The sequence below is a fragment of the Pantherophis guttatus genome, chromosome 3 (assembly GCF_059756535.1).
Source record: "Pantherophis guttatus breed Tessera chromosome 3, ASM5975653v1, whole genome shotgun sequence".
NCBI lineage: Eukaryota > Metazoa > Chordata > Lepidosauria > Squamata > Colubridae > Pantherophis > Pantherophis guttatus.
Window position 1 is genome coordinate 56,792,514 of NC_142065.1, and position 14,243 is coordinate 56,806,756.

The 14,243-nt window shown below is 41.9% G+C and overlaps 1 protein-coding gene across 2 annotated transcripts; it reads right to left on the bottom strand.

The window, feature by feature from the left end:
- Positions 1-4,065: 4,065 nt before the first annotated feature.
- Positions 4,066-10,125, bottom strand: LOC117664112 (Krueppel-like factor 4). 2 transcript variants are annotated; one of them, XM_034414904.2, is made up of 4 exons: positions 9,901-10,120; positions 7,489-8,443; positions 6,599-6,764; positions 4,066-5,876 (listed from the first exon to the last, which is right to left on the bottom strand). In XM_034414904.2, exons 1-4 carry the CDS (start codon positions 9,985-9,987, stop codon positions 5,825-5,827), a joined length of 1,260 nt encoding a protein of 419 aa, XP_034270795.1. In that variant the 5' UTR covers positions 9,988-10,120; the 3' UTR covers positions 4,066-5,824. The 2 variants fall into 2 exon arrangements, with proteins under 2 accessions (XP_034270795.1, XP_034270797.1); XM_034414906.2 differs by having other exon boundaries at positions 4,591-5,876; positions 6,551-6,764; positions 9,901-10,125.
- Positions 10,126-14,243: the final 4,118 nt, after the last annotated feature.

A 14,243-nucleotide genomic window follows, 5' to 3' on the forward strand; every position in this document is an offset into this window, starting at 1 on the left:
TTTTGATTAGCACCCACTGATGGCTTTATCTACCATTAATCTTCTGGTCTCTTTCAAAAGCTATCTTCAATCATGGCCCAAGCAATTTCCCTTGAGCCAGACAATTCCATATGCTGAATGTGCGGAGAAGATTATAAAAATCTTACATATGTTTCTTGAACCACCTGCCAAGTATTGTGTGCAGTATTTTGAGGTCCTGAAGGAAAGGTGAGATATAAATCTCACAAAATCATCATCTTTGTCATCGTAACATTTTATTCATAACTTTAAGATCTTTATCGTAGCTAGATGGTCCTGTTCGGTCCTTTAACAATAACAACACCTTCATCAATATACTAATCTAATGTGTATTACTTTATTGTTATTTGCTCTGAACTTTATTAGTCATTTCTATAGAAAGATCTTTTTGGATTCCATCAAAGACTATGTTGGGTTTAATGTCCTAATCATTTGGCACATATAAGATTCCACAAATGAAACAATAATTAGTTAGATGGCTCACACTAATTAGTGCTTTCTTTTTATCAATCTGCCTTCCTTTGTTCATCTTCTGCCTCCATATCACAATCATCGTAACATTGCAATCCTATTTATTTACTTAATAAATTTAGGAACCTCCATCTCACTCGCAGAATTCTGTATTTTCAAATAACTGAACAAGATGTACCTTATCTTAACCTGGAACTCTTCAGAGGTATCAGATCAGAGCTCCTATCCTCCCCTTAGTTAGGGGAGACTAAGGTGCATGATTACAACTTTAATTTGGGAAATTAAAAAGTATATGACTCAGATATCAAAATATTTCTCCTCTATTTTTTTCTTTTCTGGATTTTACATTTTCTTGTTTTTTTTGAAATTCAAAGCTTGCAACTCTTTTGAAAACTTAATTAAAGATTGCCTCATAATGGATTTTGGAAGCTAATGGTGTTATGCAATTTTAGCCCTGTTATATCCAACTAATGTGAAAACGCATTACAGAAAATCAGCACAAGGGGGCATATAAAAAATATTTTGTTAAATTTAGAGGAAGTCTCTTCAGCATCACTCCAGTGTTAAGATTTTGTATCATAAGCTAAAAATACTGCTCCTTAGAATCTAACTTAGAATATAGACCCATTATATTTACCCCAGCTAGTACTATATACTATACGTAGAATACCAGGCTGTCTTTATATTTGTACAAATAGCTTCATTTCCTTCCATGCACAAATCTAGCTAACAATGGGTCTTACTAGTACAGGTTGAGCTGGTTCCCTCCCTGTTTCATTCCTTGCCAGCAGTCCAGCAAGTAAAACCACAGATCCCATTTACCGTTTTGTAGGATCAAATTATTAAGAGATTCATACTTTCTAGCCTGTTAGATTCGAACATCATTGGCTGACTTGCTCAGGGAATTTCTCTTTCCCCCTGTTTCTCTGATCAGCTCTCAGAACAGGGACAGTAGTTCCAGAGTGACACCAAGTGCCAAAGGCACACTTGTGAAGAACTCATCAGAACATTCTTGGTAAAGCTTTACTTCCGCTCCACATTTTGTCTGTACGGAAAGCTATTTTCCTCCCTCTAACACAATGTTATTAACCTCAGTAACACTGATATTGTACACTTTCTGAAGCAGCCCCTATTTTGCAGGAGAGGTAAAAGTGCAAGATCCCCAAATGATAGCAATTTCCAGCAGGCTAAACTTAGGGTCTACCTGCAAACGTGCAAAGCATCATTTCTCAACCTCAGCAATATTAAGATGTGTGACCTCCAGCTCCCAGAATTGCTGGGGGCTGAAAAACACTGCTTTAGAGGCTTTCTTTAGATTTCACCACCAGCAAATCTGATTAGAAAACCCCCTCTGTTGTTGCTGCCTTGGCTTGGAGAAGCCTTCCTGAAGATTGCTGGACTTAGCTCACGCAGCATCAGGCTAAGATATTCCTTTTCCTGGAAGTCTTACCATCACGGTTTAATTTTGAAATTAAAAGTATCCATGCTAGGTTTGATATGATGGTTTTTACACAGTTTGTTTTTCTTTTCCCTGTGCCATTTAAGTTGTATTTCCACTTTATTGCTTTTATTAATGTTATTGGTATATGCATGTCTTTGCTATTTACGGACAATATTGGGCAGATGGAACATAATCATTTTGCCTTAAAGGGTAAAAAGCATTGTTTTAGCCCTCTTCTCCCTCATTAGGATACTGATGTCAAATATTATCTGAACAGAACAACAGACAACCAAAGGTCTAAGTGGCAGTTGTGAAATGTAGGCTGAAACATCCTGTTCTACTTCTCAGAAAGATTCAAATCAATCTTACACTGCAGATTTTTATTCCAAGACGATGAAGAAGACAAACTCTGGATCCAGCTTTTCCAGCATTACAGGATGTTTGGAGTAGCTTAGGAACACCATTTTACCAAAGCCAGTTACTCATACACACGCAAAGCTCATCTAGTATAGCTTTCCCAATTCACCAGACATTCACTTCATGTTCTCAGCCATTTACAAAGGCTTTTTTGAACAAAACCCTGGAAAAATCATCCAAAACCTTGGTCTGGTTTTTTTTTAATCAAGAATTCTACAAAATCATTTGAGTTTTATCCAGTTTTGTTGCATGTTTGTTAAGATTCTATCATAGGAGGAAGTGATTTCCACCCTGAACCAAATGTATGAATCTCCCCCACCCCAAAGTATAAAATTAACAGTACACATAGAAATATAACTACTGTAGCTTGTTGAAGCCAAATGATGCATTAGTGGGTTAACCATACCCAAAACTCAAGTCTATACTAGATTTAATGAGTCATAGCTACCTTCCAGCATGAGAAATAAAATGCTTTTATATTGTCAGCTTATGTTGAATCTTTTTTCTGTAGTAGGAAAGTGAAAACAAATCTTTGAAGGTTATGTTCATTTCCAGAAGGGCAAATATGTTAATTTCGCTGTAGTGGACTGAACTTCATGAAAGTTTATATTGTTGCTGCCTTTGTATACCTTTGTGTAAGATATGTTGCTTGATATATACATGCTGCACTCAACACAACAAATGAAACTTGCCCGTGTCACTTAACACTTTACCAGCCCAATGCCCAAATTCTACAAAATAGTTGCCTCAATTTCATTTCTAACTAGGGGTTCAGAATTTCTTCAAGATTTCTGTACTACTGTGGCCAATAATGCAGAAACTCCTCCGTTCTGCATTCACCTAAGAAATAAACAAGAAAAGAATGTTTCTCCAGCAGAATTATGAAGGAGATTATTGTGGCTTGCAATTCTTGCATGTGGCTGAAACTTCTCCAGTCCTCAGTTCTAGCCACAGCTTACATAGTTTGGGATAATCGGTTTTGCCAGTGTAGGTAATGCCACATCAAGTCTACACAAGTCTGGCTCCTAAAATGAAGTACATAAGTGGCTGTGGGAGGGAGAGAAGATGGAGAAAGACCTGCTAAAGCTTAGTCACCCCATGTTAATTTAAAAGGAAGCCTCAGTACTTAGTGAGGAGTGAAACGACCAGTAGATCCAGTGCAGGAACTCAACTGAGCCAGAGGGATGGGTAGTGCCCAGCTTCAAAAAATGAACACACTGACAAACTTGGGATCATTTTAAACTGAGAATCTAAAAGTCCTTTCTACAGCCAGGATCACAGTACTGGTTCCTGAATTTGACTTACTTAAGCCACATAAGGAAAAGAGAATAGGTTTTAAAACAAAACAAAACAAAAGGATAAAACTGTCTTCCAAAGAGGTGTAGTTACTGAAAAACGGCACATGATAAGATTCCTTTATATTGTGAAATAAGATCTGGCAATGTATATCTCCAATTTAAGAATTTTGTAAAAGTTCTTAAATACATTTTTCTTCAACCTGATTTACTTGAAGCATTGCTGCTGTTACTGGTATATTGAACTTTGTAACTAGATTGTTCTTTATGTATTTAATTTTTTTAAAAAATAGCTTTACATTTAGTTCTTAAATATGAAAGCTGCCTTTGCCCTCAAAGATGGTGCTTAGACATCTCTTAAACAAATAATGTCACTATTCTCATGTAAAGACCTTCTTTCCAATCACATCAGAAACAAAGTGGTTGCTTTTTATTATATTTTATTTATTTTATATTGGATCAACAATATTTCTAGGTATGCATATACATAAAGCTAAACATTCTGCATGGGAGTTGGTAATTCACAAACTGTACAGACAGGTGCAGTGCACATACCAGAGCTGAGGTCATTTATTAAATGGACCTGAGCAATTAAAAAACAAAACACACATATTCATTTACAGCATTTTAAAAAAGAATTACAACTTTTTTTTTTTTTTTTTGCATAAGCTACATATTAAGAGGTCTTTTTTTCCCCTCCAAAAAGAACATTTCAAGTATAGCAGAAATGGACAAAAAATGCCCTTTATAAAAATAAAATCCAAAAGCCATTTAGAAAAAAAAATGCAGCTGCAGCAGTACCTGGCTTGATGATCATCCTTTAGAACAGGGGTGTCAAACTGGGAAAAATGTCACGAAACAGCAATGTAACACGGCGAGTTTTGACACCTATGCTTTAGAGGGTATCACCAATGACACAGATAAAAGTCAGGAGAAAGATCCTAAGGGTTTTTTTAAAAGGTATAAGTCTCAATTCAGTCTCGGCCCTCTTGTTAGATGGTCTGGGCTATAGGAGTTCTGAAGCAAGATATGGGTTCCCCACTTACAGACAAAAATATCCTTAAGGGTCTTATCATTTAACAATCAGAGGGTGTAATGAAGCGCCCCCATCAGAGAACAGGTCCATAAAATAGTAATTCAATGGTTCAACTGGCATCTAAAGTTATTGATGGTTTAAAAACAATGGCCTATTAATAATTAGCCTTCTGGAACAAACTATTGTAGTACTTTAAAGGCATCTTTGTTTGTGCAAATGAATAGAGAGTTCAGAAAATGCCATAGATTCATGTGCTTTCAGTTCTGAGAGATGGAGTGGCATCACCAGTAAAATTCATTAACTAAACTAATATGCATTAGAACAGAGTTAAATTTACACAGTGGTTAAAAAGCAAATGGCTTTTTCCATACATGATTGAATCCTATACAACACATTGAGGTATTATAATTAATATATATAAAACCACATTTTAGCTGTAACTCTATGCACGCTTATCTGGGAATAAGATACAGGACAAACCGATTTATTTTTGATTCAATATAACTGGCTTGCATTGTTAATCATAATTGCAGTACTACGTATATTTATTTGCAAATGTATTTGTTCTTGGCTGGTTGAAAACATAAACCATAAATCATGGTTGTAAATAATGTCTACTTTTATATAACATGCTAACCCAATATCAGCAAACCAAGTTATGGCCTGCAATGTGCAAACCAAGTGGTGATTTAGCATGCATAGGCGTGTAACTTACAGTGGCTTTCATTGGTTAATAGCACTGAAATAGCACAGTTTATTTCTATTTACTCTCATAAGGCATTTTTTCCAAGGCTCTATTTATAACCAAGTGGTTTTACCACCTCTCAGAATTGTGAATCAAGGCAATTTTTGGTCCTGCTTTGGCAACATCCCTGAGCAAGAAAAAGAAGATGGGAACCTGAAGTGTATGGGTTTGTAGCTTTACTTCTGAGCACAGAACTTTGCTGCAAAACATTTGTTCCTAGACACTATAGCTTGCACAACCTACCAACACAACTCTTGTCTTTGTTCAGAGTATATATTATTTTACAATCTATTCCGGAAGTGGCCATTTTAGTTTCTTCAGTTGGATAATCCCAAAACACGCACTGCTGTCAGCTGGAGACTTATTGGTGGATGTTACTTGCTTTAAGAAGGGTTACATCATCACAGGTTGTTTATTGGTCTGAATAGATTGACCATACTGGAAACTTTACAGCTGAAACAAAATGTCATTAAAAAAAATTTAATACCAAAAAAAGCTAATACTAAAAGGTTGGCAAAAAAAAATGAACATTACTTTTAAGAGATCAAAAAAGCTTAAATATTTGCCTTTAATCCATAATTAATTATACATATTATAAATCAATATGGGTGGTTATGTGTGGATTTTCATTTATTTTGTACTACCCATTTGAAGAACAAAAAGGGATTCGTATTTCCACCCACTTTAATTTTTCCCCATTTCAAGATCTACTTTAGAAAGTAGTTTTATAAAACAGAGCCTTTTAACATGACAAGAAAAAAAAATACCATTGTGTAATAAAGCAAACAATAATTAAAATTGTATGAACAGCTTGAGACAATCAAGATGGGATCTGCATTATGGCTGTACACTGAGGGTTTGGAGATAATCCTGCCACACTTACACTGCTCACACCAAACCTTCAGGACAACTTTTCTTAAACTACAGTCCCTACAGCAGGCAGATTTATGTAACTATTCACTTTTAAATACATACTTTTTCCATAACAATAGAATTCCTCTTTAAATATTAAAATGTTTCAATAATATATACATAAATTAGCTAGTCCAATAAGAAAATATTCCATCCCTTCATAAATAGAGTCCTCAGTCTCTTGCATTCCCCCCTCCCCTCTTCTTCAGCCCTACCATAGTCCACCCCACTGCCCCAAGGAGCCAGCCATGCTTCACACATGCCTCTTCATGTGCAGGGCCAGATGATCTGATCGAGAGAACGCACGGTCGCATAGCTGGCATTGGAAAGGCCGGACACCTGTATGTTTGCGGTAGTGGCGTGTCAGTTCATCTGACCGTGCAAATTTCCAGCCACAGCCTTCCCAGGTACAGTGATAAGGCTTCTCACCTGGGAAAGAGTGAAAAAAAAAAAGTTTAGTGAACTTTCCAACCTGGCGAAAAGAAGTGCAAAGCTTCCTTTTCGTATTACACAGACAGCACAAAATGTGTGGAGACTCCTTAAATTCCCGTTAGGAAAGGCTATCGAGGTGAATTGAATTTATTGCCTCTAGATTGCACCATTCATCTTCTCGATCCTGCCTCCACCCATCTCTCTCTTCTCCCCCACCCCAATGAGGAGAAAAGTAATCTGTACAGCCAATCTGATCATCAGATTATTGTTAAAATCCTCGGGGCTACAGGCTAACACACACTTTCCTGACAGTGCCCCACTGAACGGGGGAGAGAAAGTTACTTTTGAATAGAGTTCAAATCCATAAGTGGTCTATTTAAAACTATTCGATGGGCTGAATAAAGCCATCGGCCCAGCTGCCTTGTCCTGCTTAACTTTCGGGTTTCTTGGACAAGTAAAAGCAATACATTTGGAAGACACTTAACTCCGGAGGTCCTGTAGCATAACCCTGAGGCAGAGCCAGATCAGCCGGAGAGCTCTAGTCCCCTCTACAAATGTCTTTCTAACTTTGGGGGGGGGCTGGCCTCTCGTGCCCTTGCATTCTATCCCATCACGGGTGGGGTAAACCTCCCCCCCCAAGAGGCTTGCTCCCCAATATTCACCAAGCCGGAGAAGTCTCCCTCCCCCCAATGCCCCTCCAGAGCCAGCCCGATGCCCTTACCCGTGTGGGTCCGCATATGCGCTTTGAGATGCGAACTCTTAGTGTACGTCTTCCCGCAGCCGGCGAATTCACAATTGTGGGTGGCGGTGCGTTTGCGGGCCCAAGACCGGCGACCCCTTTTCGGCTTGCATTCCTCCGGGGGACCCATCGGGGCGTAGTAATCCAAGACGGGCGAGTTGGGCGGCGTGACGAGCAGCCCGGGCATGCCTTGGGCGCGCGGTTTCAAAGGCTCTCGAAAGACGCTGAAGTGTCCGTGGAACTGGGACTGCATCTGCCCGGCGAAGTTGGGCTGGAAGAGGTGGGCAGGCCGCGGGTAATGCTGGGGTGCCCCCATCTGCGCGCCCAGATCGCCGCCCATCTGGCACTGGGGCCCCGAGCCCATCTGCTCGCCGGGGAAACCTGAAGACGCGTGTTGGAGCAGAGGCTGCATCAGAAGGGGCTTGTGGTCCAGGGCTCCGGTCGCCAGGCACTCGGGCGGGCCGCTCAGCATGCAGGAGTGACCGTCCATCGGCTCCTGCTTGACGCGCAGGTGCTCTAAGGGCAGCCCCCCGGGCAAGCCGGAGGACGGGTGGGCCAAGCCCGGGGCGCGCAGCTCGGTGTATTCCCGCCGCTGGAGCTCGCAGTGGCTCGGACCCACCGAGGGAGGGGGTTGCTGCATGTCCTGAGTAAAGAGCTCGGCTACGTAGCTGTGCCCGGGGCTGGGCAGGTAAGACGCCGCGAACTTGTTAGGGGGCTGGTAGTTGGAACTATCGCTATCATAGGTGGTGCCGCAGCTCTCCGGGGTTTCGGGCAAAGGGTAGTTAGGGTTGCCGCCGGGATGCGCGGGCCCCACCCCGCCATTGGGCTGCCCGTTGGTGGTGTGCGCCAGGATGAACTCCAGGTCGACGAAGTTACCTAGCTCGTCGGCTTCCCTCTTGATGGCGGTGGCAATTTCCACGGAAGGAGGAGCCAGCCTCTGCGGAGGGAAGAGCAGGAGTTACCGCGTGGAAGGAGTTAATACGCCCGGGAGTCAGATCCCAGCATTAGTAACAGCACCCCCAAACTTGAAAAACGGGTTACGCGCTCTTCTCTCCGAGCAGCCCCAGCGTTGGCCTTCTAACTTGCTTCCCCGGAGACCAGGCTTCTCTGAACCCCGCACCGGCCCGACCGCGGGATCGGAAGAAACTCCGAATCAGCTGTCCCTTACCTCCCCTCCCCCGAGGAATGATGGAGGAGTAAATTAACCTGAACTTTTCAGTCCCGCCCTCTGCGCACCGCCACCGCGATATTTTCTTGGCGCGAACCCCCTCGCGCCGGGCGCGGAGCGATCGCCCCGGACTTGTCTTGAGTGTCCACAGATGCCCGGAGCTGAGCGCCCTTTGCCGAAATCCGTTTAATTCTGCCGCCAAGGGAACTTCGACCTGAATCCCTTCCGAGCCCAACCGAGGCGTTTACAAGAATACTCCTCTCTTGTTTGCTAAGGCAAAACTCGAACCTACACATTTCTCAGCACTCTTCTGTATAAACCTGAAAAGGCACTCGAAAAGGCAAAATGAGTTTTTGCCCACAAAGATGTGCAAGGAATCCCCTTTAAAAAAAGGAAAGGAGATCCGCAAAATTCGGACGCCCAGCTTAACTTGCTTTCACCTAAAACGAAACTCTTAAGCGAGCCTAAGAATCTTTACTAACAGGTTTGTCGTTTCCGACGACGCTTAGCTATGTATGGAGTTGGGACTCCAGATAAAGGATTCCGCCAATTATGGCAACAAACTTTTCTGGGACATCAAATCAGCCCGATCAGGAACTCCACCCTGCTTAGTCTCCGCACGTACTTTTGGACCAGGACCAGAATAAACTAATAAACTCGTCCACCTCGGATAAGTTGAGAATGGTGCTGCCAACACGCCAACCCCGTTGCTCAGGGCAGGGGGTTGTCGGGGAAAAAAAAAAACTTTGCTCCAGATTAACAAACTCCAAAACTTTCCCTTTACGAGCCTAGTTTAGCGTTGGTCTCCTAAACTGTGCCTTTCCGACAGCTTTTCAAGAACGCGGTTGAGAAACGATTTTGCTTGCCGCAGATCTGCGCGCCTCCTTCCAGTCCCCAGCCCAAGCGAAAAGAGCAACAGGCGCGTGTAGATAGCTACGCACATCTAGACCAAGAAGGAGAGACGGCAAAGTGGGGAAGCAACCCTGGGCAATTTGGAACAGAAAATTGCCGGAGAAAAGAACCTTTGCGTTCCTCTGTTCAAAATTGCCCGGCCGGTCCCGAAACTCCTGCCAGAGATATTCATACTCTTTATATCTACTTTCAATTTTTCAACGTTTGTAAAGATCCTCCGTGCGCGTCTCCAGTGAGACGACACTCGCTCCCTGAGTTGAGACATCGCAAGTCCTCGCTTCCCGAAGAACTCCCTCCGCCAATAGCTCCCGTACCATCTCGGGCCGCCTCTCTTCCAGCGGCACCAAACCGGCAAAGGTGGAGATGGACGGCAAGGCAGCTTCCTCCACTGCTACGCTCATCTTGCGCGGTAGTTCGAGCTGGAAAGAGCTCGGTAACTGCCTTCGGTCCGGCAGCTCCGCTCCAGGCACTGCTCGAGCGCTGAACTCTTTCCCAAAGCGGAAAAAAAAAACCCACCCCAAACTCAAAACTTTCTGTACGAGTTCAGCTGGCGAAACAGCTGAGCCTGCTGTAATTGGTCGAGGGTTTGATTAATATTCATGGCAGGCCGCTTTGGATTTGATTTCGCAAGGAGAAGCCACGCCCACTAGAAAAGCCTAGTTGAAAACACGACGATTGCTGCCAGAAGAGGAACAAGTGGAACAGCCCGGATACAGAACCGTCCCTAGAATGGTCCTCCAGAGTGCTGAAGTGCCGTAAACCTCTGAAAGCGGCAGCAAAGCAGCCCTGCTATTCTCGGCGACCTTCCAGATCCCTGCCACCCTTCCAGACTAGCAAAGCAGGCAGGACTGGAGTGAGCAAACCAATATTTCTAGAGGGCACTAAGTTGGGGAAGGCAGTCCTGTGGTGTCTGACCATACATGGGAAGGTTCAGATTATATTCCCCATTCTAGGAGGAAGCTACTCCAGGCTCTGTTACTCTCAGCCTAAGTTACTTTACAGGATTTTTGCCAGGATAAAATAGGTGTGTAGGAGAGGATCGGGTGCTTTGGAGTACCGTAGCTGGGAGTTTAGGATACATATAAGGGAAGCTAGAGCTCTTTTTATAGCGCCACAGCGTGAATTCTGAATTTAGCTCAAGATGCTCTCAAGTCAGTGTGCCGCTTGTTTGCCATGACTGCAGCCTGAGACTTGCAGATGACCAATTTACACTTGGTTATTGATCAGTTAATACTTGGTTTAACAATTATAGCATTTTAAAAACTTATGAGAGCAGGTCACTCTATTATGTGGAGTGCCCTCTCCACATTACAAAGAAATGTGCTTGGGGTCCTATTTCTACCGCAATAAACCAAGATTTAGATACAGTGTTGTAAAGTAGATGCCAGGGGGAAAAAATAGATGAAATGGCCAGAAGCAAATATCTTGGTATTAAAAAGAAATGTCAAAGTAACGAAAATGACTGTTCTCCACTTTTTGGTATGGAGATTATGCAAAGCTGTCAGAGAATATAGTATATGGATTTTAAGGCAGGCATTGAAAGAGATTGCACTATGCGCTTGTTTTGGCTGTGTCTCTGAGTTAGGTTGCTCATCCCTTGTCATCTATGAAATGCATGTTGGGAAACTTTGGCCCTGCAAATGTTATTGAACAACAAAGTTCAGCATTCCTCATTGCTGCCCATATTGACTGGGTATCTTCTGGGTATTAACATTCAGTCATACCTGAAGGGTAACTTCCCTGAAGTGCCAGGCACATTGCTTATTATAATGATAATATTAATACTGATACCAGTTGCAGTTTAGATCTTCTGCAATCCAAACCAGTGTTTCTCACCATTGGCAGCTTTTAAAAAAATAGGAACTTCAACTCTTAGAATTCCTCACCCCCAGCTAAAGATGAGAAACACTTATTCAGCAGATATCCTGGCAAAAACCTTTGGAAATACTTATATATTAACAAAACTGACCATGGGGGGAAAAAAATCAACCATTTTATTTCCATGATTGAATTACTGTTCAAACTTTCCACTATGTAAAGAAGTTTAAGCAAGAATTTTCTTAACGTAACATATTGACTGCTTTTGTAAGTTTTTAAAAAATCCTGTTTGATCCCATTTGTTTTGAGTATCTTAGATTTTAAGAAAAAGAGTATAGACGGTTTATTTTTTTTACGCTTTCATGTTCAAGATGCTACATTTAGCCTTTCTCAACACAGTATCCTTCAAATGTATTGAGTCATGATCCTATTAGGAGCTCCCTCGTGTATGATCACAACTGGTTAGGGTGGTGATGGGAGTTGTAATCCAAAACACTGGTTTTGGAAATTGCCACTGGTTGAGGAATTAAACAATATAAATATAAAATTAATATGAAAAGTTCTCGGCATCATCGTCATGATGAGGCGCTGTTCTGGGAGGTGTCTATCTCCATTCTTCCTCCAGGGACCTTTCTCTTGACTTCAGGAGGCTCCATGAAAGGATCGCTTTGGGGTCACATGGGTGGGTTTGTTCAAAATATATTTGTCTCTGCAAAATGATACCGGGATGTACTTGAACAGCTCTATCTTTTCCATTTGAATTTAGGAGGCTCCATGTAAGGATCTCTTTGTGTCACCTTCTTGTTTTTATTCAGACGCAATGGGCTTATTTTCAGACATGCCACAGAGTCATCACTAGGGAACTGAGACTCAGGTGATCCCATGACTTGGCCTGCAGGTCTGATGATGCAACCTTCAGGCCTTACTTTCAACTTGATCCAAGGCCTCCTTGAGGTCATGGGCTTTAACCTCCTGTGTCTGCTGAACTTGGTGGAGGGGATGCTGCACAGCCTCTGAAGAGAGAGGAGACTCCATAGTTTCTGGAAATATCAAAGCCTCCAAAAGCAGCCTGAAAATACTCACTGGCATTAGTCCGCCAAAGATTAACACCCTGAATGGACCTCTGCTGGTGACATTTGCACAGAACGGTCTACTCTGAAGGACCAATGCAGGCTAGCATTGCAGCACTTCTTTCTTAGTAACAAACACAACACAATCAATTGGTGTGGTTCAGTGGTGGGTTTCAAAATTTTTACTAATGGTTCTGTGGGTGTGGCTTGGTGGGTGTGGCTTGGTGGGCGTGGCAGGGGAAGGATACTGTAAAATCTCCATTTTGTCCCCACTCCAGGGGAAGGTTACTGCAAAATCCCCATTTCCTCTCGATCAGCTGGCACTTGGGAGGCAGAGAATAGATGGGGGCGGGGCCAGTCAGAATTTTTACTATCGGTTCTCTGAATTACTCAAAATTTCCACTACCGGTTCTCCAGAACTGGTCAGAACCTGCTGAAACCCACCTCTGGTGTGGTTGTGCTAATCTCTCAGGACCTCCACATAATATAGAATTATACCCATCAGTTTTTAAGCTTATCTAGCAGCTATATTCTATTTCTTTTTCTGCATCTGTCCAATGATAACTTCACTTCATTTGTAACCTATATTATCGAGGGTGCAGAATATCTCTTCAACGGTTGAATGGAGTAGTTTGTAGAACTGTTTGTGACTACTGGCAGTGTTTACTTTGAGCAGAGGATTACTACAGCTTGAGGAAATTAGAGTGGTCGTATCCTTTGGTACAGAACTGAATTGCAATATTAACTGCTCTACTAAAATTGGAGAAAGGAGTTAGTATTATCAATGTAACTTGCCCTTTAGGTTGGTGAACCTTTTCCTGGTTCTGAAGATTCAGGGCAGCTCCCTCAAGCAGAGAAAATATTAGAAAGTTTGGACTGCAGTAAAGTATTAGAGGAGAGAACAGAGTTTGCCATTACTCTCAATCTTTTCCAGTTCCAGAAAGAAGTTTGAGGTAATATATAGAGTGCTCTAACTGGTAAGAAAATGATATTCTACAAATTTTAATTAGGTTCCATGAGAGAAAGGCAAGTTAAGATCTATTCCTGGATTGCAAAACTTAATGAAACTTCAAGGTTAAGAGGCAGGATGTTGCATTTTAAACCTTTATTTATTTACTTATTTATATTCCACCTTTATTATTTTTATAAACAACTCAAGGCAGCAAATATATCCAACACACCTTCCTCCTCCTATAGTCCTCACAACAATAACCATGTGAAGTGAGTTGGGCTGTGAGAGTGGCCCAAAGTCACTCAGACTGGCTTTCATAGCTAAAGTGAGACTTGAACGTAAGGTCTCCTGCTTTCTAGACTGGTGTCACCAAGCCAATTATTTTTCTTTCATTGAAAAATACATTTTTTTCCTGCTATCCTTAGTTAACAGCACATTATTTGTTTCCTTTCTGTTTCTTAAATATTTGACTTGAAACTATGAAAATGACTTCAGCCTATTGTCCTCACATTTTTTCACAAGTTGGGCAGACCAGTTTAACTATCTTTTTCATTTAAAATTTGTTCACATTCTTTTTTATTATGGTCTCTATGTTGTGGATCCTTTCTTGCTAACACTAACTTGTTGAACTGGTCAGAAATAAATGTCACTCATGTTACTGGCACAGATCACATACATAATTCATATCTAGTTTATCATCTGTCTTGTCTCCTCACTCATATTCACCGGTGTTGCTATTTCCTCAATTACTTGCTTATTTCTTTCTTTCTACTTAACACAGTTGCCTGCAGAAATTCGTTTTTCTTTGTTATCTTTT

What these genes read in the sequence shown, in the direction of transcription:
- LOC117664112 (XM_034414904.2), bottom strand. Translation starts at nt 9,987, where the DNA reads ATGAGCGTAGCAGTGGAGGAAGCTGCCTTGCCGTCCATCTCCACCTTT. An exon ending in GCATATGCGGACCCACACGG is followed by an intron (nt 6,765 to 7,488) that starts GTAAGGGCATCG and finishes ACTCTTTCCCAG; the next exon opens with GTGAGAAGCCTTATCACTGT. An exon ending in CTGGCCCTGCACATGAAGAG is followed by an intron (nt 5,877 to 6,598) that starts GCATGTGTGAAG and finishes ATTTTGTTTCAG; the next exon opens with CTGTAAAGTTTCCAGTATGG.